Source organism: Leptonychotes weddellii, chromosome 6, assembly GCF_054177405.1.
Source record: "Leptonychotes weddellii isolate Sample4059 chromosome 6, ASM5417740v2, whole genome shotgun sequence".
NCBI classification, from domain to species: domain Eukaryota; kingdom Metazoa; phylum Chordata; class Mammalia; order Carnivora; family Phocidae; genus Leptonychotes; species Leptonychotes weddellii.
The window spans coordinates 21645838-21670478 of NC_138374.1; the positions used below are offsets into that span (position 1 = coordinate 21645838).

General features: G+C 40.9%; 1 protein-coding gene across 1 annotated transcript in view; it reads right to left on the reverse strand.

The window, feature by feature from the left end:
* The window catches only part of SORCS3 (sortilin related VPS10 domain containing receptor 3), a 575638-nt gene that overhangs the window by 60312 nt on the left and 490685 nt on the right, over nucleotides 1-24641 (reverse strand). Inside the window, exons 13-14 of the mRNA XM_081823577.1 lie at nucleotides 24458-24549; nucleotides 14062-14169 (exon numbers count right to left, since the gene is read on the reverse strand). Coding sequence (XP_081679703.1) covers nucleotides 14062-14169; nucleotides 24458-24549 — 200 coding nt within the window. The remainder of the gene's footprint in view (nucleotides 1-14061; nucleotides 14170-24457; nucleotides 24550-24641) is intronic.

Below are 24641 nucleotides of genomic sequence, written 5' to 3' on the forward strand. Positions count from 1 at the left end.
TATACACTTTACTGAATCATATGAATCATCAGAATGACAGAGATAATGATGTCCCTGGTTTCTGGGGAAGTGAGCCTGCTTCTCTCCAAAAACAGCTTAGCTGTTCTCACTAAGATAGGTGAAGGTCAGAGATGCTAGGGTGATGGAGTCTAAGTTGAGCTTCACAGGGGGCTGGCAAGCTGGAGGGTAGGCATAAACCTTCAATTGATAAATGAGGGAGAACCCCTGTGGGTCCCAGGGAAGAAGAATTCTCCCACTGGCCCAGGTACTACCTCCACAGTGACATGTAGATAAATGTGCCCCACATCAAAGCTTCTGCAATGACCTCGTCTGGCTACCTGCAATTTCCCCTATTGACACACTGGATTTATTTCTCATTCCTCTAAGTAAACAGTTAAACCTGCTGTGGATTCCGGTGAGTCACACACCATCTTCTCTGCCACCTCCGTCCAGGACTCAGAATTAGCCATTGCTAGGAAACCGCAAATCCCAGCTCAATCCTTTTACCCAGCCTTGACTCCTTTCACTGGCTAGATGTCATTAATTTGAGAGCAAATTATTAGAAAGCTGGAAAACAGTTCTGAAGTGCCTGCAGATTTATGATGAAGTCATTTCACAAAAGGTCACAGGCAACCCTGCTATAATTAAATCTTTCATTAATTTTTAAAATACACAATAACTTACAAATGCATCATAAATTAACCAGATGACCTTGAAGAAATTATTTAGAGCACTACTTCATCAGAAACCATCATCTAGCAATTTCCTGAATTTTTATTTTATGAGTGGGATTTGTCTATTTTCCATTCTGGTCTTTGATTGGATTCCAGTAGCCTGTTTATTTGAAATGATTTTGTATTAATTCACTCAGAGCATTAGTTAGCACTGGGAAGTGATGGTGGATAGTCAGGCCTCTCCCTTCCTTTAGGTCATAGCCCCAAAAGTAGAGTAAGTGTGACCCACACAATCACCCAAATATACTTAAATGCAGCTCCTCTTTTTCATTACCTAGGAGATACTTTTTTTCTCATGTGTACATTTTGATAAATGATTTCCCTTTTCTCATTATAAAAAGTTAGAAAACTATAAAAATGTATAGATGAGAAAATAAAAGCCCCATTGGAGGTAATCACTCTTACTATTCCATGAGGTTCCCTTCTACTCATTCACAGTGTTGTTCTTTCTCAGACTAGGATGCAAGCAATAATCAGAAACCACAGCCGGGGTTGGAATTGTTGGAAGTTAGAGGTTCCCTGAGGTTTATGGCAATCTCTGTCTCAATCTCTCTCTCTTTCCCCTCTCCCTTCCCCCCCACCATGTGTACCCACCACTACTACCACACCAATAAAAGCTCATAATTGGATTATAGAAAACAGATTCCATGAACTCTAGCCTGAAATAAACCTCACACAAAACTGATCTTTTTTCTGTAGGGTGTGGAAGAGGGTTTAAAACACAAACTTTCCATCGGCAGAGCCCTTGACTATCTTGTGTATGCCTTAGCCCAGCTCCTAGAACTCTTAGAACAGTGTCTATTTTGTAGTGGGCATGCAAGGCACCCTGTTGAATAAATAAGTAATAAATGTTCTTGTAATAGGGGCTTGATACATGTGGATCCCTGAGTCCTTTTCTAAATATCTAGTTCTCTCTGGAAGGCCAAGGCTCCCCATGCCTCCTCTTGTCTCCTTCTCCATGAGCCTTCCTCTCTGCTTCCATGGAAGGAGGTGCTGAGGACTAAATTCAAACCAAAGCAGAAAGCCATGTTCTGGGAAGGCCAGCCATCAGCATCCCACAGTTGTTGGTCTCAAGAAATTCAGGCTGCATCCTTGGCTACTGGTGTGTGTCCATGCCACCTGATTGTTTTCTCATTAGGGTGTAGATGGCTTAGCACTAAAGGAGGTCAGCAGCTGCAGTGGGATTGCACTGAGTGAAAGTGAGACAGGAGCCAGACCTTAATAGAAATAGTCAGGGGACCAGCAGCAAGGGATCCTGGGAGCAGAGCCCATCCCCACAGCATGATGCTCCAACCCTTGAGATGGTGGACAGAGGCAGGTATTAGAAGGTTTGAAAACAAGACCTGGAAGAGGCAGAGAGTGGAGGGGAGAGTAAGAAAGAAACTAAAAGGCAGTGGAACCAACAAGGCAAAGGGAAGAAAGCTGGGTTTTTGCAATGAATTTTAAGAATCATTCTATGTCCAAACAACTTTAATTCCTTTCTCAAAACTTAATAGGTTCCTTCAATGGGTTAGAAAGTTTGAAGTCCATAATAGTGGTTTAGAAACTCTGGTCTGTGAACCTGTGAATACTGAGTCAGGAGTTGGTGGAAAAAGGGGAATCTAAGTGATGGACACAAGAGGGAGAAGGTGGGCATTCAAGACAGGAGGAAATAGATGGAAATCAAAAGAGCTGGAAGAAAGGAAAAGGAGTGCCACCTGGTTTTTCCATGGCATTATATTTCTCAGTCTCTTTCTTCATGTCAAGTCCTGAAGCAAGAGATAAAAGGAATCCTAGAAAGCATAAAATTCAGCCCTTGCCCTTAAATGTTTGCAGTGCAGTCCAATGGTATTATTCACTCACCATGTGTCTGCTGTGCACCAATCGTGCACAAGCCTCCGTGTTCAGGGCTCTGAAAGATGACCAATAAGACAGTTGCAAACCCTATGAATCTCACAGACTGAAAAAGACTTCACACTCCCACTGCAGAGATGACCAATACGTGAAACACTCAGAGAACAGTGCAAAAATAAAGACAATGGCAATCTGCCATGACCCAGCCATCCTACTTGTAGGTACAGGGTTACGAGAATTCTATGTAGGCACTTGGAGGCATATGCAGAGATAGAATAGTACTGCTGAAAATAGTCCAAAACTAGAAACAACCTAAATGTCCATTGATAAGAGAATGGAGAAATAAACTGTGTGTATTCCTATCATGACAGAATGCCATATAGCATTAAAAGTGTCTGGACGAGATGGATATGCCCCAAGATAGATAATGTTGAGTGACAGACCCATGTAGGAGAATGATAGCACTTAGATAAATTATACACTTTAAAAACACATAAATCCATACTACATATATTTCTGTGGATAATTAAATACGTACTAGATGTATCAACACATGCACTAGAAGGATATGCATCAAATTCACGGCAGACCCTGATCTGTGTAGGGAGTAAGGGAAAAGGATCTGAAACGAAGCAATAATGGGAAGACTGATTCTCCTGGGATTCCCTGTATATTCATTTAAAAAAATCTGAAGCCAAAGTCATAGTGTGTTAAAAGTTATTAATTCCAGGTGGTTGGTACACTGGTGCTTATGAGATTATTCTTTGTACTTCATTACTGCATGTTTGAAACCCTCAAAGAGAACTGCAAGAAATAATATAGGTATGAAATTGTGGCTGTAGGATCTATAGTGGAAATCACAAACTGAAAATTTTACAGAAGCCAGAAGGGCAACTTAAATGGACCATGAGGGAACTGAAGCATGGGAGCAGACTCTTGTACATCAGATGAGAGGTGGGGCCCAGAAGAGCATGCCCAGCCCAAAGTAGGCAGCTGCCTTGCAGTCCAGAAAATTGTTAGACTACGGGCATTTGGGTTCAGTGCTGCCAGATGTTTCCAACTTTGCAAATTTGGGCTCCATTAAAAAAAGTGCAGACCAAACTAAATACACCCGTGAGCCAAACCCTGCAGCTTAAGAAAGAAATTCAGTGAAAGGGAATGAGTAAGTGCTGAAGGAATTGAGGAGGGCTTCCCGAAAGAGGTGCCCTGACTGTGTGGTTAGGATAAGAAAGGAGGAAACTTTTTTTTTTTTTTTTAAAGATTTTATTTATTTATTTGACAGAGAGAGAGAGACAGTGAGAGAGAGAACACAAGCAGGGGGAGTGGGAGAGGGAGAAGGCTTCCCGTGGAGCAGGGAGCCCGATGCGGGGCTCGATCCCAGGACCCTGGGATCATGACCTGAGCTGAAGGCAGATGCTTAACGACTGAGCCACCCAGGCGCCCCAAGAAAGGAGGAAACTTCTAAGGCACTCCAAATGATGTGCCTATTCAATCTTTCATAAAGGAGTGCGACTGGGCATGTAGGTTGTGAGTGGGGGAAGTTTGTAGAAACTGGGTCAAAAATTCAAATTATATTTGTAACAAGTCACAATACATTAAGCTCCATGTGCCCTCTCATTCAGGGTCCACAAATTACAACCTGTGGGACAAATCTGGCCTGCTCTCCATTCTGGAAGGCCTACAAGCTAACAATGGTTTTACATCTTAAATGGTTGGGGAAAGAAAAGCAAATGAAGAATGGTACTTTGTGACATGTAAAAATCGCATGCAATTCAAATTTCAGTGTCCACTGGTAAAGTTTTATGGGAACACACTGATGACCATTGATTTGCATACTGTAAGTGCCTATGGCTCCTTTCACCGTAGATCAGGAGTCAAGTAGGTGCACTCGAAGACCCTGTGGCCAGCAAAGTCAAAAATCTCTAGGGAAGATCTTTGTCGACCCCTTTCTAGGGGGCCAAAGTTTTTCCCTGCAAGTGACCCATTTCTTGCTTATTAGATGACGGAGGCTGCAAACATCTCTAATGTCCCCCTGTGGAGATTATTTCACGGATGTGGGAATTCCACATCCATGCCAGGAAAGCCAAGCTCAGAGGGAGAGCAGGTGAGGCTTCTAAGGTCACAGGGATGGTAATGGTACCCTGAGCACTCTCCCCGGAGTGTGGAGCTCCAACACCCAAGCTCTTGGCCACTGCTCCATCCCACACAGCAGTTTGTTGATCAAAATAAGTCTTTTCCTTCCAGGCTACTGCCAGCCCAATGACATCCAAAGGCCCCTATGCGGGCACACACGCTGCTTTTGTGTTCCTTGGCACCAACAGGAGTGTGCTTTTGGGATGATGGAAGTCGGCTGACAATGTGAAGGATGTGAACCCAGCAGCCAGCCTGAGAGGCAATGACTTTAGAATTCCACTGGATTTACCGATTACTCGAATGACTTACTTTGGGCAAAGTAAAACTGGGCTCTTCCAGCAAACAACAGAGAATTGAAAAACAGATCAATGGAAGCAGCACCGGTTCATTTCCAATGACTTTATCGGATGCAGTTACCGGAGGCTAAACAATGCATTTATGCTCAGGGTTGGGTCTCTGGGTGGCGCTGAGGCTAGATTTGAGGGCACATTCCCTGCTAAGCATGTGGTCACAGTCTCTTAAGTGGAAAGAAGGTCTTCATTTTTTTTAACCTCTGCATCTCCAGGGTTTGCATAATTTTCTAGGCAAAATGTTATCTCCCCCTCTTTACTATGACTATTAGTTCTGCTGGTGGAACAATGGATCAGAGATTTATGCCAATTAGAATTGGATTTATCCAGGGAGTCAGCAAGGCAATTGGCCCTAGACAATTTGCTGTAAGCATCTCTAGCCTTCCTACCGCTCACTCTCCCCTCTGCAGGCCAGGCACGGTCTACTGCTCCATTTTTGCTCACAATGCTCCCTCTCTCCTTCTTCTCTGCAGAGCCACAAAGCCTTTTCTAGCTATTGTATCTTCAATTCCTTCTTTGATATCCAGTGGCAACTACAATTTGCCCCATACCTTCCAACTTCATTGTTCTCCAGGTCTAGCACATGTTCGTCATATCTTTTCAAATAGGTTGCGTTTGAATAGGTCTGCTGTGACTTGGTGCCTGGAGCACAGTGGCCACCGCTCAAGACTTAGTGAATAACTAGCATCCCCCCACTCTTGCCCCACATACCACGCTCCTTTACTGAACAAACCTTGGCGAACTCTACTACCTTTCCTCCAATTTCAGCTCTGAGCCTGATGTTTGAAATTCACATCCCTTGCTCTCAGTCTGAACGTGTGAGAGGAGCACTGAATTTCTCTTGAGCCTCCATGTCCACAACTGCCCAGTGATAATGATCTGATGTACTTGGCAGGGTTGTTGTGAGAAATCTATGAAATCAAATTTGGGGAAGTGCTCAGATACCCGGCACAAAAGCGGGTGTTGGACAGACACAGGTTGGTAAGAAGATACTTCTGACTCCTGGCAAGAAGTGTCCACTTTCTTCCAGGAGGCAGGACTTCCCTCTTGGTTTCATTGTTTTTTTCCCCTGAGAGGTTGCGAGGTTCTCCCTAGCTCCTGTAGAAGATCAGCTAAATCACAGCCAGTTGGTTCAAATATTTCATATCAAGAAAGAACTTCAAATGCTTTGAGGATGCAGGAAAGCAGTGGTTTTCCATCTGATTCCACATCTGAGACACACAAGAAAAGAGCTTTCCATAAAGGCTAATTTGGGGGCAAATAATAGACCAAAGAGGCCCAAGTGCTCCAGCAGCCCAGGCATCTCAGCAGCTAGAGAGCTACTGCCTGAGATGGCAATAGGCCCCCTGGCTTGTCAGTCATCCGGCCCTGTTCTCAGCCTTAAGTACTAAGAATGGTCACATTTCACAATGAATTAGGCTAGACTAGATGGTTCCTGTCAAGGTTACCAAGGAGATGTTGAAATAATAACATCTGAAAAGACAGTGGAAAAAAGGGCAATGAAAGTAAGCAAATCTCATGCCTACAAGCCGGGGACTGTCTCTCCCACACAAATTCCCCTGTCAATCTAGTGTTGGAAGGTACCCTGCTGCCCAAGCACTGGCCTCCAGGAGAAGCGGAAGCTGGGGGACTCCTGTGAAAGGTGGAGGAAATCAGGGATCACTCCCAGGAGGGTCCCCATTCTCTAGCTGCCCCGTTGTGCCCATGCATCATTCCACCCCTTGCCTCGTCATCCTCCATAGACATCTCTGCACACAGAAGGCTCTGACTCCCACCCAACCCCTAGGTCCCCATAACTTGCAACTACTGGATTCTGATCATAGCACTTCAAAGTCCAGGGAAGTCACTATAATCACAACCGTGGGAAGATTATTGGGGACCAGGCACCGGGGTGGCTCAGTCGGTTGAGCATCTGCCTTCGGCTCAGGTCATGATCCCAGGGTCCTGGGATCAAGTCCCTAGTTGGGCTCCCTGATCTGCAGGGAGTCTGCTTCTCCCTTTGCCCCTCCTCCCACTCATTCTCTCTCCCTAACGAAAGAAAGAAAGAAAGAAAGAAAGAAAGAAAGAAAGAAAGAAAGAAAGAAAGAAAGAAAGAAAAAAAGAAAGAAAGAAAGAAAGAAAATCTTTAAAAAAAAGATTATTGGGGGACCATAAAATATACTTAACTCATTCACATATTCATTTAATCATTCAATACATACATGCCATGAAATCCTGAGTGCAAGCACAAAACTGATAAACATATGACACCCAAAGGACAAAATATACAAAGACCCTCCCTCATAAAACTTAAAAGTCATGTATGTATTTACACATATACACACATATGTCTGTCTGTCTTAAAGGCAGATGAAGGTGGAGGAGGAAGTTACAAAAAATGCCATATTCATTAATATTTATTGTTGAAAGCAGTGCAAAGGGAAACTACCCAGGGCTAAGACAGCATATGGCAAGGGGGTCCCCAGTGTGACCTGATGGGCTAAAGAAGGTGTGCTAGAATAGCTGATCCTTGAGCTGTGACCTGAAAGATACCTAGAAGTTTGGTTGTTCAAGTGTGGAGTGCAAGCACCTTCTAGGCAGATATGCAGACAAAAATCTCGGGGCAGGAAGGCACCATTGGATCAGAGAAAGGTGGTCAGAGTGTGGGGGCCAGAAATGAGGTCCCGGTCATGTGGTCAGTGTAGATATTTGTAGGCCATTCAATGAGTTTAGATTTTATCCTAAAGGCAATGGACAGCCTTCTAGGGGTTTTGAGAAGAGGAGTGGAATTACCATATTTTCAATTTCAAGAACATCACTTTGGATAAGGTAAATTCCTAAACATAACCTAAGAACCCTCATGGTATCAATCCCTTGACACCCAGCCATGCACTCTTCCATGGCTCTTTGTTTTGTTTGTGCTCTTTGTCTTCAAATCAGTCATTCTTTCAACAAATAATTACTGACTTCCTACAATGTGGCAATTCCCCTTTCAGGAGGAGTACTGAGGTCACAGTACTCAATAAAATGATTAAAAATTTGTGCTTTCTTTGAGCTTACATTCTATTACCTATTAATTGGCTTTTCACTGGTAAACTGCTATTGAAATTTCAAGACCAACTCAACTGAACTTTTGTGTGTGTGTGAAGTCTTCACTTCCTTTTACTCATATCCCAGTTATACAACTAGGGTTCGTTGATGATTGGTGTATCTCCCTCACCCAACACATTGGCCTGAGTGTTCCTTATAGGTAAAAAGAATTGTATTTACCTCTTTAGTTCCCTCTAAGAGAGTCTGAAACATATTAGAAGCTTATTACACAATTTTCAATAATGAACTGTATATATTATTCAGAGCTCTCCAGAGAAACAGAACCAATAAGATATGTATATAGATTGGACCCTTGAATAATGCAGGGGTTAGGGGCATCAAGCTTCTACATGGTTAAAAATCTGTATATTAGGGTGCCTGGGTGGCTCAGGTGGTTAAGTGTCTGCCTTCAGCTCGGGTCATGATCCCAGGGTCCTGGGATCGAGTCCCTCATCGGGCTCCCTGCTCAGCCAGGAGCCTGCTTCTCCTTCTGTTCCTCCTCCCTGCTCATGATCTCTCTCTCTCTTTCTCTCTCATGCTCTCTCTCTCTCAAATAAATAAAATCTAAAAAAATAAAAATCTGTATATTACTTTTGACTCCCCCAAAACTTAATAGTCTACAGTTGACTGGAAGTCTTACCGATAACATAAAGTCAATTAACAAATATTTTGCACGTTTTATGTATTATATACCATATTCTTACAATAATGTCAGCTAGAGAAAAAAAAAGGTCATAAGAAAGAGAAAATACATTTATAGTGCTGTACTGTATTTATTGAAAAAAAAATCTACATATAAGTGGACCTGTGCAGTTCAAACCTGTGTTGTTCAAATGTCAACTGTATGTGTGTGTGTGTGCGCATGTGTATACATAAATATATCTATATAGATAGATAGATAGAGAAAAAAAAAGAATTTACCATAAGCAATTGGCTTACACAATTATGGAGGCTGACAAGTCCCAAGATCTGTGAGGTGAGTCAGCAAGCCAGAAACCCAGGAGAGCTGATAGAGTAGTTGTAGGCTTGAAACCCAAGAAGAGTGGATTTCTTTAGTTGGAGTTAAATGCCAGGAAAAGCCATGCCCCTGTTCAAAGGCAGGCAGGCAGGGGGAATTCTCTCTTGCTCATGGGAAGGTCAGCCTTTCTGTTCTATTCATATTTCTAACTGATGGGATAAGCCCCACCTACATTAGGGAGGGCAATCTGCTTTATGAGGTCTCCCAATTTAAATGTTAATCTTTTTTTTTTTAAGATTTTATTTATTCATTTGACAGAGAGAGACATAGCGAGAGAGGGAACAAAAACAGGGGGAGTGTGAAAGGGAGAAGCAGGCTTCCCACAGAGCAGGGAGCCCGACGTGGGGCTCGATCCCAGGACCCTGGGATTAAAACCTGAGCCGAAGGCAGACGCTTAATGACTGAGCCATCCAGGCACCCCGATTTAAATGTTAGTCTTATCCAAAAACACACTGGGGAGGGTAAGTACTACGGTGAGCACTGTGAATTATGTAAAACTGATGAATCACAGACCTGTACCCCTGAAACAAATAATACATTATATGTTAATAAAAAATAAATAAATAAAAACAACCTCACAGAAACAAGCAGAATAATGTTTAATCAAATATCTAGGTACCCTGTGGCCCCGACAAGCTGACATATAAAATTAACTATCCTAAACTGGTAAATATTTAAATCCACCAAATGAAGGTAACAAGAGAAGCCAATAAAACCTTAGTGAGAATGAGCTAGCCTTTCTTCCTCTCTGACCACAGCTGAGCTAGAATCAGGGTTAACCATGAGGAGAAAAATACAGCATCAAATAGCCTACATGATGAGTGAGTTTTTGGTTAAACGGCAAGAGTAAGCATGCTTATCCCCAAATGGGCCCCTTGCCCTCACAGTGCTTAGGGGATATATCAAGATTTTTGAACTCCTACTTCAATCCATGTCATTGTCATTCCATGAGGGAAAAGCTCTGGCTGGCCTTTTGGGTCACCTGATTTTAAAGTTGTTTTCAAACCTAAGGCAGAGACAGAAATTTCCTCTTGGCCATCTTTCCAGGGCTCACACTTGTGGCTGTCTAAACAGCCCTGACAACATCTGGATCGTTTTCATACTAGAGAAACTCTGAATTTAATAAAAAGTTAAAAACAGGCAGCCTGAATTGCTTATACTTGGTTGGACAACTGCTTCCAAACTCATCTTAATTTCATGAAAGAACAAATACCTGTCTGTCCCAAATCCCATGTAAGACAACTGTGCTCTACCTTGTTCCTTTTCTACTCACTAGCATTTAAAGTATCTTGCTAAAGAAGGTAGAAGGGGGCAGAAGCTTTGCCACTCTTGCGGAGTCTTAGTGGGGAGGAAAGGAAAACAGGAGTGCTATCTCGTCTTTTCAGTAAATGGTTTGGCCCTGAGGTCAAGCTCCCTCGTATCCATGTGACCAGCTAAACTCCATCTGAAGCTGAGAAAAAAGTTATTACCATTTAGGATTAGATGAACACAGAATTTAAACTGTAGCCTTAGACTTGCTAGGGAATGCCCAGTCATGTAGAGTTTGGTGTACACAGGACATTGTTCAAAATAATGCCCAAGAGAAGCATGCAATGAGCTTAAAGAGGGCCCATACAAGAAAATGCAGAATAAATCACATTATGGGATGAGGAGAAAGCTAAAAAGAAGAGGGACCAGTATGTGTCCTTCATACAAAAGCAAGGAGCACCTGATTTTAGAACCATATATATCTTCACTGCCCAAGATTCGAGGACCATGTCAGGTTTGACTGTGATGAGCAGCCACATCTAGTTTAATAAATTCAGGCAAACTATACAACCTTCTTGAACGTGTGTACCTTTGCCTTATGGAATTTAGAATTCAATACTTTAACTCCTTGATGGCCATATCAGAGGAAGTCCTAGAAAAGTAGGTTTTCTTTTTATAGCTAGTGACTAAGTGAAGGATAGGACATAATTTGCAAAAGTTAGCGCACGTCAGAGATCCTCATGAACAAAGATGGTGGTATACCCAGTATTTCATATGCTTCCCAGAATCTGTAAGAAAACATCTTAATCTCCTGGCAGAGTATTCTGGGTAAAATGACAGAGTCATTTGTATGTCACATTTATTTAATGCACAAGCACGCAAACTTTATGAAGACAGGAATTTCTGATTTGCCCATCTAGAACAGTCTCTACCACATAGGTCCCAACAATTTTTTTAACTTTTATTATTATTATTTTTTTATAGTATAACCTTACAAAGGTCTTGCCAGGACCCTAAATTCTTGGGATTTCTCTCTCAGTGTATCTCTGTGACCTATCCCTCTCTGTATATACATACATGTATATGTGTGTATGCAACCGTCTACACATACACTTGCATATACATATTTGTGATACATGTATATCTATATATTTACCAAATCATTTGTATTTTAGAAATAATATTTATATTATAATACTTGCTTTAAACATCTAGAACTTAGGCTACACACACACTATTGCTGTGTATCCACCAAATGATGAAGCTTTAGACTCAAAGCATTAATGATAATATGCTGTATCTTAAATACTGTTTATGCTTTTACAGCTACACTTCCACACAACATTGTTAACTCTTAATAAAGCAATTTTTCAGCTTAACAATAAGAGTCTATTTGTTTAGGAACTTTAATTAGAAATTTGGTTGGTGAGACAATTCTGTGGAGGGGTTACTTTAGGAAAATGGGAAGAAATTACTGGACAAAACTCAAATTATAGCCTTACATCCTGAGCAACAAATTCTACGGGAAATCCTTGCTCACATTTTACAACAGAACTGCCCAGAGAAGTCTTACCATAACACAGGTTCACATCTACAGACATCAGTTACTAATGCAACCCCTTGGGAGGATCAGAGCAGTTCTTCCTAGGGTTTGATATCTTATCTTTCCATTTTCAACCAGAGAGCTCTGGGGCCCAACCCTGCACCTAAAACATATCAAATGCTCAAAAATGAGTGTTCAGTCTTTAAAAAACAAGTTCACCACCCTTGGAGTTGTTTGTTTTTTGTTTTTTAGATTTTATTTATTTGAGAGAGAGAGAGAGAATGAGAGAGAGTGAGAGAGAGAGAGAGAGAGCATGAGACGGGAGGGTCAGAGGGAGAAGCAGACTCCCCGCCAAGCAGACAGCCCAATGCAGGACTCGATCCCGGAACTCCAGGATCATGACCAGAGCCAAAGGCAGTCGCCCAAACAACTGAGCCACCCAGGCGCCCCCACCCTTAGATTTAAGAGAAAATATTTCCCTGACAATTTAGAAAATTCAGAGAGAATTAAAGAAGAGAATTTAAAATCATTCTTTGTTACACTTGTCCTAAATGTTCTAAAGGCATTCTTGTGGAACCACTCAGGTTTTCTATTATAAACCTTTTTTTTTTTTTTTTAATAATGAGGACACTGGGAATCCTAGACTTTTTCTCTAGACAAGTCCTGTAGACATGAGACCCTTGCAGTGTTTCTGCTAATTTGCTAAAAAGGTGAAGATTTTTAGGATTTCAACATTTTAAAAAGAAGCAGAAGGAGTGATTCAATCTTAGAAATGAAGAAAAGAATTACCAGACAGGTAAGCCACGGCTACCGGATTACGGATTAAGAATCCTAAATCTGAGGTGCCCTAAATCTGAGATGAGATTTTTGTCCATTTGTTTTGTTTGTCTTCCCCAATGTGTGTACCAGTTTTCATCACAGCTGAGTATTTTCTGTCACTCGGAAAGCCCAGAGGCCTTGCCAGTCAACACTTTGGATGTGAGAATGGATGTAGAGAGGTGGGCCATGGCAAAGTAGTCAAGTTGGGCGCCAGATTATGACATTTGGACAAAACTGCACAGCTGCAGTTGTAACAGATTATTTTAACTGATACTCTCGGGAAAAAGTAAAGCACAGAACTAGCCATTCGCCCTGTATTTGCCTCTTCCTCAGAGCCCATAAGTCTCATCCTGGAAAAGACTGATTCAAACTATAAAGACATTCATGAACGCAAAGTTTCAAAGAACCGCAGTGTTCCCTAGGGGAAGAAGACCACACTCTTCCCCCAAACCAGCAGAGAAGCATTCTGTGAGCCCCATCTGTGCCAACCCCACAACATGGTAGATTCCCTTAATATTGTGGAGCAACTCCCTTCATTCCATTCAGCGAAGATGAAGGTGTACAATGTTCTAGTCACTTCAAAGTGCGGGAGGCGAGGGTGGTATTGGCTGGTGGAGGGTTACCATGACTATCCTCCCATATTCCCCTACATATCCATGTGCACACAAAAACACATAGGCAATCAGCTTTTCAGAAATTAGAATTAGGCAGACTTTTAAAAACTAGTACCAACTTATTAAAATTTTCTTTAATATTCAGAAAGTACTTTGGGGATTTTTACAACTTTAAGATCATCTATTCTCGGTGTAAAGGAACATAGAAAATGTTCACAGAAAATTAATCTGAAGTAGAATGACAACTCTGTGTGTGTGGTTTGTGTGTGTGTGTGTGTGTGTGTGTGTGGCACAGACTCCAGGATTTTCCCTTAAAATATTCTCTTATTTCAGTATGTTGGCTGTTTTATTTCCTGTGACTGTCCCTGTCCCTCGCCCCCTACTGGACTGTTTTGGAAAGAAAGAAGACGTGTCTAAAGATGGAAGCTTTCTGTTTGCTTGGATTTTGAATAAATGGAAATTTGTTAGAATATCTTAAATGCTGTTAGAAGCAACTGGTCACTTAAGAGCCTAGCTTCTCAGATGCTGTCAGTGGCCTTCTGAATCGGTGGGTACAAGAACACATATTTCCACTTTACAGATGAGGAAACTAGGGACCAGATTGGAATGCTTTGGGGTTCCCCAGGAAAAACCCGTGGCCTCAGTGGAGACAGAACCCAGGTCTCGGGCTCTTATTGGCCACAGCAAAATAAGTACTCACGTCATGATTTGGGTCTCCACTCCTGCCTCCACCAGAGCCCCGTCAACAAAGAGAGGAACCGAAGTGAAGCCATACTTGTCCCAGGAGTGGCCCTCGTCAAAACTCACCCTGGGTTAGAAACAAGTACAGGGAAGAGACAGCTGAAAACCAAACCACACTCCTTTGCAACCATTTTTCAGGTTATTAAATTCTCTGTATCTCACTTTCTGGCAGTTTGAATTATCAATAGGCATTCATCTTCAACATCTCCCCATATTATTATGAGATTTGATCAAAACTGCATTTCCTGGCCCAGGCAGAGACAGCACCAGAGCTGCAGAAATATTTCAACATATTAGAATCAAAAAACAACAACAACAAAAAACAACCCAAGAAGTAGGGCTTAGTGGATGGAGTGTCACGTTTCAAGTACTCTGAATGGAAGCGGAGGCTCAATTTACAGCACAATCAATCTGGTCCGTGGAGTTTCTGACACAGATAAATTGAGTAGTGCGGGGGGGGGGGTACCCTATGGGCGGGGAGGTGTGTGTCTTTCAGATCAAACTTTAAAAGAAGCCATTTCCTATTTGTTCAGAATGAATGTTAGGATCGTTTTCCCTCCCCAGTGCCTCTTTCAGAGCTTTTAGAGATGAGTGCTGAGTGTCTAAGATGAACTGGGCAATACTGTGCCATCTTTCATCCAATGGTAAGAAAAGGTCCGGCCCTTTCTGGTTATAGCACCTGAAACTCTTTAAAGGGAAGGTTACTAGTGGAGGAGGCTGGGGCAATTTTGAGTGCTTGCTTCTTTCCCTTTCTTGATATTATCAAGTACCTGACCCTCCTTCTTCCCCAAGGCGGCTTTATTTGCTTCATTCCCTGTGATCCTTCTTGGCTAAATTAATTCTTAATTTCTTCTCTGACTCCATAACTCAGGATTCTCTGAGTTCAACTGTAGGAACTCTGTAGGCTTCTCCTCTTATAATGCTGAGTGATGACTTCTTAATGGACTCTAAATCCACCAATTCAAAACTATAATCTTGGGAGTTCACTGGTCATGTATGTCTGGTTTGTTGAATGACTCCTTAACACCACCCATACATCTTTATTATAATGTTTCTTACCTGATATTTAATAAATAGAGGTCTGATTTTTCCACTAAACCGTGAGTTTTTTTAAGTCAAAGGCCATACTATTCATTTTTGCATTCCTAGTACCTAGCAGAAAAATGGGCACCTAGTCGGCACTATTTAATGTTAAATGAATAAATTAACAAAAGAAATAAAGAATGATTTACCACACTCTTCCAATCCATCCATTTTTTTGAAGCATGCTTTACGCTGGCATCCATGAACTGGATGCAGGAGTCCCTCTGCCCATTACTAGTCAACCCACTCAGTCCATTCTCTACATATTTACTTCTTTGTCTCTCTCACCCTCTCTGGCTCTTTCTCTTTCTGTCTTATACTTTCTTAACATTTTTTTTTTTTTTTAATTTGTGGTATACCTAAGTCTATCTTCACAAAAAAAGGAAAGCAGATAGTCTGACATTAAGTTTTTATGAGTTCACAAATTATCAGTGTATGTCTTAACTTTTTAAAAACAATTTTATTGAGTTATTTTTGACATGTAAAAATTGTACGTATTTACAGTGTACAACTTGATATTTTTGATATATGTATACATTGTGAAAAGATCGCCACAATCAAGCTGGTCTTGATCAAACAGGGGTGGCAGGGTGGGGGCAGGAGGGAGAAATGAAGACACGTTGGTCAAAGGGTTCAAAGTTGCAGTTATGCAAGAGGAATGAATTCCGGGGATCTAATGTACAACATGATGATGACAGTTAACAATACTGTCTTGACTTTTAAGAACTTGGTTATTTCACACTTTTTTTTTTTTTTTAAATAGGCTGAAGGTTACATAACCATCAAGCTGACCCAGAGAATATTGGGCAGATCTGAACTGCTTTTCTTGAAAATGAGTTTCTTATTTCAAAAGGGAAAACAAGAGCATGATTGGGAATGGACTTCACCTTTCTTAACATGGACCTGCTTGGTTCTTAAAATAATCATAGTTGTTTTCGAGTATGCTGCGGCCACTAACCATTTAACTAGGAGAGAAGTCTAGGAGATAAGAAATCATTTGTTTGGTTTTCTCTTTGGGCGACTTAGGATAAACTGATTATTGTATTGATAGGAAGAAGGCAAAGTGAGTTGAAGGACTCTGTCCTTCTCAGAATTTCCTGACCACTGAAGGTCATTATTAACACTAGCAGAGTAAATAGCAGTGGGTGCTACCGGCGTCCCAGGGAAGGAGGAGCCTTCATATCACTGCCATTGAGAACAAGGCAGAAGACAGTCATTGCTACTATGTACAATATGAAGACAAAATACCACAGAGTAGACAAGGAGGGGCCATCACAGCCTTCTAGCTCTGAGATGGAGGTGTCAAGGAAAAGCCACGCCCAAGATGGAAAGAAAAAGCGGGAGATAAGAGGCCTGTTGTATGAACTGATTTCATATGGAAGGGGAAGAAGCATGAGTTAGAAGGAAGAATGAGATCAGAAGAAAAACTAAGAAATGCCAAAACCCAGGTGGGAAAGCTAGCATATACAATAACTGAAGTCCAAGGAAGCCATTATAATCCATGCTTACAAGCATAAGCAAGGGGACAGCTCTACAGAGCCAGGGCGAGGAATGGATCCTGCGGTTTTCATTTATGGTCAACATAACACTTGGAAGCTCAGGACTGTGCCATGCAGGTGACTTTATGAGATTAGTAATTTCTAATACATGAATATTGTGAGCTGAGGTAATTATTAAAAACTAAACAAAATAAACTCTCTAAACAAACTCCCAAAAATATGACATGAGAAAACTTAATCTCTTAGGTATCAGAAATTTGGGTCTGGACGGCCTGTCATTTGTGAGAGCTAGTCTTTTTTGATTGCTAGGAGTTTTCTTTAATGCTCTGAAGTAACGATAGTGAATGGTTTCCCCAAGGGATGCACCTTCTTTCCCCCACTCAGTTCAGTAGCTCCTTAATGGCCAAGACAAAGGAATTGGGAATTCTTTATTAGGTCCACAGCTGAAAGTGAAATTGGTACTCAGAGAGGTAGATGTAAATAAAGTTCCAATGGACCTCCAAATAGTGGCAAGACAGGACTATAAGATCAAAATAAAATAAATTTCCTTGGTCAAATATTTATTGACACCTCTTATGTGCCTGGTCTGACGGTGGCCTCTGTTCAAAGGATCTAGTGGTGAACAGGAAAGGGAAGGCTGTAGCTTAAGCAGAACTTACATTCTAACTTGAGGAGATAAACGATATTCAGACAAATGGGTTGAAAAATATGAGTTGTAAAAGAAATCTGAGTTATAAATACTTGTCATGAAGACAATTAAAACAGAGTGATGTGATAGAGGGTGACTGCATAGCTACTTTGTACTGAAAATCTAAGAAAGTCCTCTTTTAAGAGGTGACATTTAAACTATGCAAAGACCCAGGTGAGAGCCATTTCCAACAGAGGGCAGATCTAGTGTGAAAGGAAGGTGCTGTGTGGGAAGGACAGAAAGACGGTCAGTGGCCTTAGGTTAGTGGGGAAGTAGATTAGTAGAAGGAAATGGAATCAAAAATAAGGCTGGGCAGACCATGAAGGACCTTGTTTCCAGCTGAAATGAGAGAGATAGGATTTGATTTAAACCTTAAAACATAATTTTCATTTCTTTATAGTGAATGGATTGTCAGGTCTCAACATGGATACAAGGAGATGAACTAGGAGAAAGAGTAACAATTGTGAGACCATGTAAGAAAAGTGGTCTGGATAAACGTTACAGTAGTCTAGAAAGAAAGAGATGGAAAGGGTAATTTTAGAGGTGAAGTCAATAGGGTTTGGTGATAGAATGTATCCACGTTGCTTGAGCAAAAGAAAGAAATCATGAACATAGATTTTTACGGTTAAGCAGTTGAGATTGGGAAATGGGAAGAACAGGAGAAGCAAAGCTTTCTGCTTGTTTCTGTTTGGTCCACTTCAAGGTTTAGATGCTTTTTGGACTTCCACGTTGTGATGTACTGTCAAGGAGACCTTTGGATGGATGGATCCAAATTTCCAGGAAGTAATCAAAGTTGGGAATATAGATCTGGAAGTCGCTTTTAAGGTAGGACCAACTTAAAGCAGAATGTTTAATTAGAAAGAAAAAAAAAAAAGCCCCACAGCGAGAGAAAGGAAAAGAGTAACTAATGATAAGCTCAAACTGAAAACAACTGGGGTCACTGTCAGTCATAAAATAAGTGTGTTCTAGAAATGACACTATAGTGAGAGGTGATCAAGCCACTGTGAGTCTAGTATGTGTTCACAGATAGATAACACGCATAATAGAAGAAATTATCCTACTAAATCCTAAATACTATGTTTAGTTACAATCCTTGTAGAGAAACTGACAATCAATGTGATTAAAGTTAAAAAAAAGGTTGTTCTAGAAACAGGTTATATGAATTGAAGATAGCTTAGGGAAAAGAAGAATAGAACTGAACCCATTACCACTGCCTTTTAATTTTTTTTAGTAAGAAAGCTGTAGTTAAACAAATAAAAACAAACCTATTTGTTGACTACTGAAAAGGGGAAATGTCTGTGAAAGAAATCAGTCATTGGATGCATAAAAATATTAATTAAAAATACAGATAAAATAAAGGAGAAAATATTTCCATTCTCATAACTGTTCCAAAGAGAACAGTCAAATATTTTTGCACAAGAATTTAAGCTCCCAAGTATTTTGTCTTGTTCACTTTTATAACCCAGCCCTTAAACGAACGCTGGATAGATAGTATATGCTCAGTGAATGTGTGAGGAATGAATGCATAAATGCATAAAATCTGTTTTGAATTGCATCTCTGATCATTTTCCAGAACTTAGAAAGGTTAGACAAAGAGATCTCTTGAGGTCCTTTCTAGCTCTATGATTCTAAATATCATGTGCAATTCTGGATCAGACTTACTCAGCATAGCTCTGGGCAGCAGAACAGATACTAATGGGCATTAATTCTAAGTAGATTCACTATTGCTCAGCATAAAAACAATCTTTTAACAGCTAAAGCCATTATACAAGATGGGAACTCTGTCTTGGGTATATGTGAGCTGTTCAGCTCTGTGGCATTGTGGTGAAGTAGGGTGATCCTCTGGGGTGTCCCAGAGGTATATGCCACACTAGGTGTGAACCCAAACTACATATTCTCTAAAACCCTTCCTTATTTAAGCAGCTATGACTTTATGATATTGAGATGAGATCCACTAAAAGGAACAGACTCTTCCAAGAATAACCAAGTCCTCCAGAAGTCCCTAGCACAGAAATAGCGTTATAATGGTTATTGAGAATCAGTGTTCCTCCCTTTGGTCAGTTGCATTGCTCTTGATCACAAACACATGAGGAGGTGGCAGTTTAGCGACCGGGAAGTTCTTCACAATAGCTCGTGCACTTTCGCTTTTCAGAAGTGCCTATTGGTTAGGACTATTGCTTGCATGGCAATGTGCCTCTGGACAAGACACCAGTGCTCACAACCATTTATAGAAGAACAAAGGAACACAAAGGGCCAGGTGATGTTTCGTTTCCTGTTTCCAAGAACATCCTATTGGAAGGAGACGCTGACAGCTTGTCCGGGCTAAGCAAACAGTAGGACCCCCGTCTACCTGCCAATTAGTAGCTCTGTCTATTGTGAGTTTTTATTAGAGCACTGCCTTCCATAGGGCCCCATTATTCATTTCACCTGTCCATGGTCTAAAGATAATACTGGATGGAGGGCTTACCTGAAACAGCACTTAGGTTCTAATCTCTATGCATCCAAATGTACACGGTCACAAACAGATGGGTTCATTTGTATGCTGTTTTGTCTTCATGCATATCTAGCTACCTATCATTTCAATTTATGGGAAACAGCATGCCTTATTAGTCTAGCTAAAGTTTCCTCAGCTTTTCAATTATGACTCCTCTTTTCTCTGAAAGGCAATATAGCTATTATTTAAATTTGAGAACCACCCTACCCTTGTGTAAGAGTGGGTCAGCCGGTGTGGGGTTTTTTTCCTATGCAAATATATATACATCTGTGTACAAAATAACGTCAGTTTGAGGCCTCCACAGAAAATAGCAATGAACTGATAACTTTTCTTTCATTTAAAATGAGCTATTTGTTTACCCTGAAGGTTGTGACTTCATTAGAAGCTACTGGTGACGAAGAAACTGCTTAAGTTTCACAAGCTTGCAATTCATAAGCATGAGACAAAAATCAGTCAAGAATTTCATAAAGAAACACTGGTGATAATGGTATTAGACAAGTCCTCCCAAAACACTCACTTAGCCTTTGGAAGGGAAGTGCAAAGGAAAATTCTTGAATGGGTTATTTCTTGTTGTGTTCTAACACACGTCCTCAAGGGCTGCCATTTAACCAGTGCAGAGATTATTACAGAGAATGGCATTCACAGGTAGGCAAGTAAGCAGAAATCACGGGTGGTGTTCAAGTTCAAGGAAACATTTGTAGCATTTATGACAAATGGTAGTGTCGACATCCTTTAAATGGAGAAAATTCTATCTCAAAAGCTTAGCGTGAAAAATCATGTTTAATACTTTGTAAGTTGGAGTAGGCAGACATAGGGAGGGTGGTATTATCATTATAATAAGAGGAAGTTGAATGGGAATGAGGCTATTTTCTTTCTGAGTTTTGCAAACATTTTCTACCAACAGAAGAGATATTTCATGGAGCAAGGGAAAATGCAAACTTTGTACTGGTGACTTTGAGAGGCACGATTTTATCCTACTTACATATCCCTGAGAGAATATTAAACAATTTTCCCACCTTGGATGGTTTCCCTCCAGAAATTCCCAGACAAATGCCCCTTTTGGAAGTGATCAGGTCTTGGGTGAGAAACCACTGCAGAACAGACTGGTCAGATGTAAGGATGGAAGATGAACCAAAACCAAAACTCTCTAGTCCCTCCATTCCACACCAGATACACTCGCTTCTCCTATCCCCAAAAGGAAATAACACCACCAAATTCCTCTTTTCCTTAGAACAAGGAAACTTTTGTACATAAGGCTCTAGAAATCAACCACTAAGTAAGTACTAAGTTCCTACCATAATGAAGGAGAAAGAGCAGGAGGGTGATGGTCAAGTGTGAGATGGGGTTGCCACCCCTTCTCTCAAGACTTAAGTGGAAGAAATCTGCTCAGCTATATCTGTGCAGGGCATTTACTGATTTTCTTATTGAGACCTCAGTGGAAGTTCTTAGAACATCATGATAGGGGCTAAAAAAACGTTGCCTTTCTTGGTTAAAAAGCAAATAAGCAAATGAACTTGTTTTAAGAATTAAGTAATCCTCTCTGAGAGTACAAGTGCTCTTCAGTCCTCAATAGACAAGCTCTTCCCTCCACAAGGAGGCAGGTCTTTGCAGTAGAAGGAATTACCTACAGAGTCAACCTGGCATTTAAGTTCTTCTGAGTCCTACCCACTCTACTTACTCCCATGTTTTATTCTAATCAAATATATTTTCTGAACACTCCCTACTTTTCCTGAATCCCAGGCTTTGGTCACAGTTTCTCTTCCCTTGGCTTGCCTTTCATCAGTCCTCTGACACAGGGCATCCTTTTTTCAAGAATTAACTCTCATGTCAGCAACTACATGAAGACCCCCTTACACACTAGGCAGGACTCCATCCTGTGCTAAGATGGCAGCAATACACATGGCCAGCATGCTTAAGCAGGCATTGCCTGGATTTCTGGTGATATGTGGATTAAGCTCCTTATCTTGACTATGATCTCCCAGAGAGCTGGGGCCATGTGATAAGCCTCTGTGTACTCATTAAAGTATCTGGAAAATTCAGTCAAAACAGAAGAGCAGCCATAACAGAGACCTAATTTAGTGCTGCCAGGTACTAGCTGTGTAGACTTGAGCAAAGAACCTAATATGTCTGCATTCCAATGTCATAAATATGTGATAAAAAGAGTACCCACATACATAGGGTTGTTAACGAACTAACTTAGATAATTCATGTAAAGGGTTTAGAATGGTGCCTGGAATATAATTCCTCAAAAACTCCTGACTATCATTAGTATTAAGTAATTCCACGCTTCTAATTTATCCAAAAAGTATATAATCAGTAGTAAAGGGATGATAAAGAATTACAATGGGAACTTGTACAAGCTTATTCTTGAGTTGGTAGAGTACTTTTCCTTACAAATGGCTCCATGCATCTTTTCAAAATTTAATCTCATAATCTCTCTGTATGAAGACAGAGTGGTAGATAAAACCACTGGACTTTGTTAGCTCGAGTTCTAAGAAACTGATGATATTTGACCAGTTTTGACCAACAAAAATGGCAAGATGATACGGTTTAACTTAATAACTGAGGGAAACCTTCTTAAGTCCTTGCCAGGGTGACTTAAGCTTGAATTTGGCACCTGGAAGTCCTATACCTTTTACTGATTACAATCTGATGCTTCCCAGTAAAACTCTTACTTTAAAGGGTTAGTCTCCCAAAATCAAGGATCTGGGAGTTAAGCCAGAGTCCATCCTCCAGCTCATGGCTCATCCCAACAACTGTACTCTAGATAGCATACCCTCTACTGACAAATTTTCACTCTCAAATATTCACTCTGCTGCATCTGAAGCCTGAAATTCTTCCCCTTCAGCATATAAACACACGATACTTATTCATCCCCTGCCAAAAGCCAAAACAAACAACAGAATCATCATCATCATCATCAAAATATATTCTCACAGATCTTTCTCATCATCATCAAAATATATTCTCACAGATCTTTGTCCTCACTGGAGGGTCATGCATATACACACTCAGCCTCATTCCATAATTGACTTTATTGAGAGTTATCTACACTGTCTCCACTTCACTCCATTGCTTATCATTCATTCATTCATTCATTCATCATTCATTTCATTCATAAATCTACTGTAATCTACCTTTCAATCCCACTTCTCTTTTGAATCTACTCTGACACAGATCACAATGACTTCCTTTACTCCTCTATATTGCTTTATCTTAGATTGTTTTTCATTCCATAACTAATTTGGTCTGATTATAGAATTTGGTGCTACTGATCACCCCTTTCTTCAGCATCCATGAAAATAATTCTCCTGGGGCACCTGGGTGGCTCAGTCGTTAAGTGGCTGCCTTCGGCTCAGGTCATGATCTCGGGGTCCTGGGATCAAGCCCCGCATCAGGCTCCCTGCTCAGCGGGAAGGCTGCTTCTCCCTCTCCCACTCCCCCTGCTTGTGTTCCCTCTCTCGCTGTGTCTATCTCTGTCAAATAAATAAAATCTTCTTTTTATTTTAGTTTATTATGTTATGTTAGTCACCATACAATATATCATTAGCTTTTGATATGGTGATCCATGATCCATTATTTTCATATAACACCCAGTGCTCCATGCAATACGTGCCCTCCTTAATCCCATCACCGGGCTAACCCATCCCCCCAGCCCCCTCCCCGCTAAAACCCTGTTTGTTTCTCAGAGTCCATAGTCTCTCATGGTTCATCTCTCCCTCCAATTTCCCCCCCTTCATTTTTACCTTCCTTCCCCTAATGTCCTCCACGCTATTCCTTATGTTCCACAAATAAGTGAAACCATATGATAATTGACTTTTTCTGCTTGACTTATTTCACTTAGCATAATCTCCTCCAGTCCCATCCATGTTGATGTAAAAGTTGGGTATTCATCCTTTCTGATGGATAAAATCTTAAAAAAAAAAGAAAACATTTGTCCTGTGTTTTTATTGTTTTGTCTACTTCTTCTTGGTCTGTTCCATAATTTATTTTCTGCTCTGTGTGTTGGTATTTAACAGTGTTCTGCAGGAATCCCTGGTTTCTCCTTGTTGTACCCACTCTTCTGAGGCACTGGGCCCACTGCCATGGCTTCACCTACCATCTAATCGCTAATGTCTCCAAATCTAGAGTGTCAGCCCAGACCTCTGTCCTGACCTTCAGATGAATGTATTTGAAAAATCATCATCTCTGCTTAATATTCACAGACATTTAAACTCAAATTATCTAGAACTGAATTTCGTATCTACTACATGAACCTAACATTCTTCTTGCAGCAATTTCCATTTCCTGTATTTTGGATTCTTAATCTTGGCTGCTTGAACTCACAGGTCCTTCCTGGTCTTTTCTGCTTATCTGAGCCCCCATTCCTACCACCCTGTTCTAATCATCATACTTCCCCATCTAAATTTCTGGCCTACCACTGCTACCTAAGGGTTAGATGATGAGATGTGTAATAAATGGATGGATGGATGAATAAATGGAAGAGGAAATGGGTAAATGGGTATAAAGTCATGCAGAAAAACTTGTCCCAACACTTTCCACTAAAAAAAAAAAAAAATTGCTTATTAATAGGGTAGGGAGCTGTCCTTACCACAAATGTCTGACTGGTAGAGGTGTGTGTTTCATGGCCACGAGGGCGCCACCCCAGTCTAGGAACCAGACATTGTACTCTTCATCAAAGATCTGGAACAACAACAACAACAACAACAACAACAACAATCTTAGCAACACCTTACATTTGCATAGTGCTTACAGTTTACAAAGTCTTTCACAAA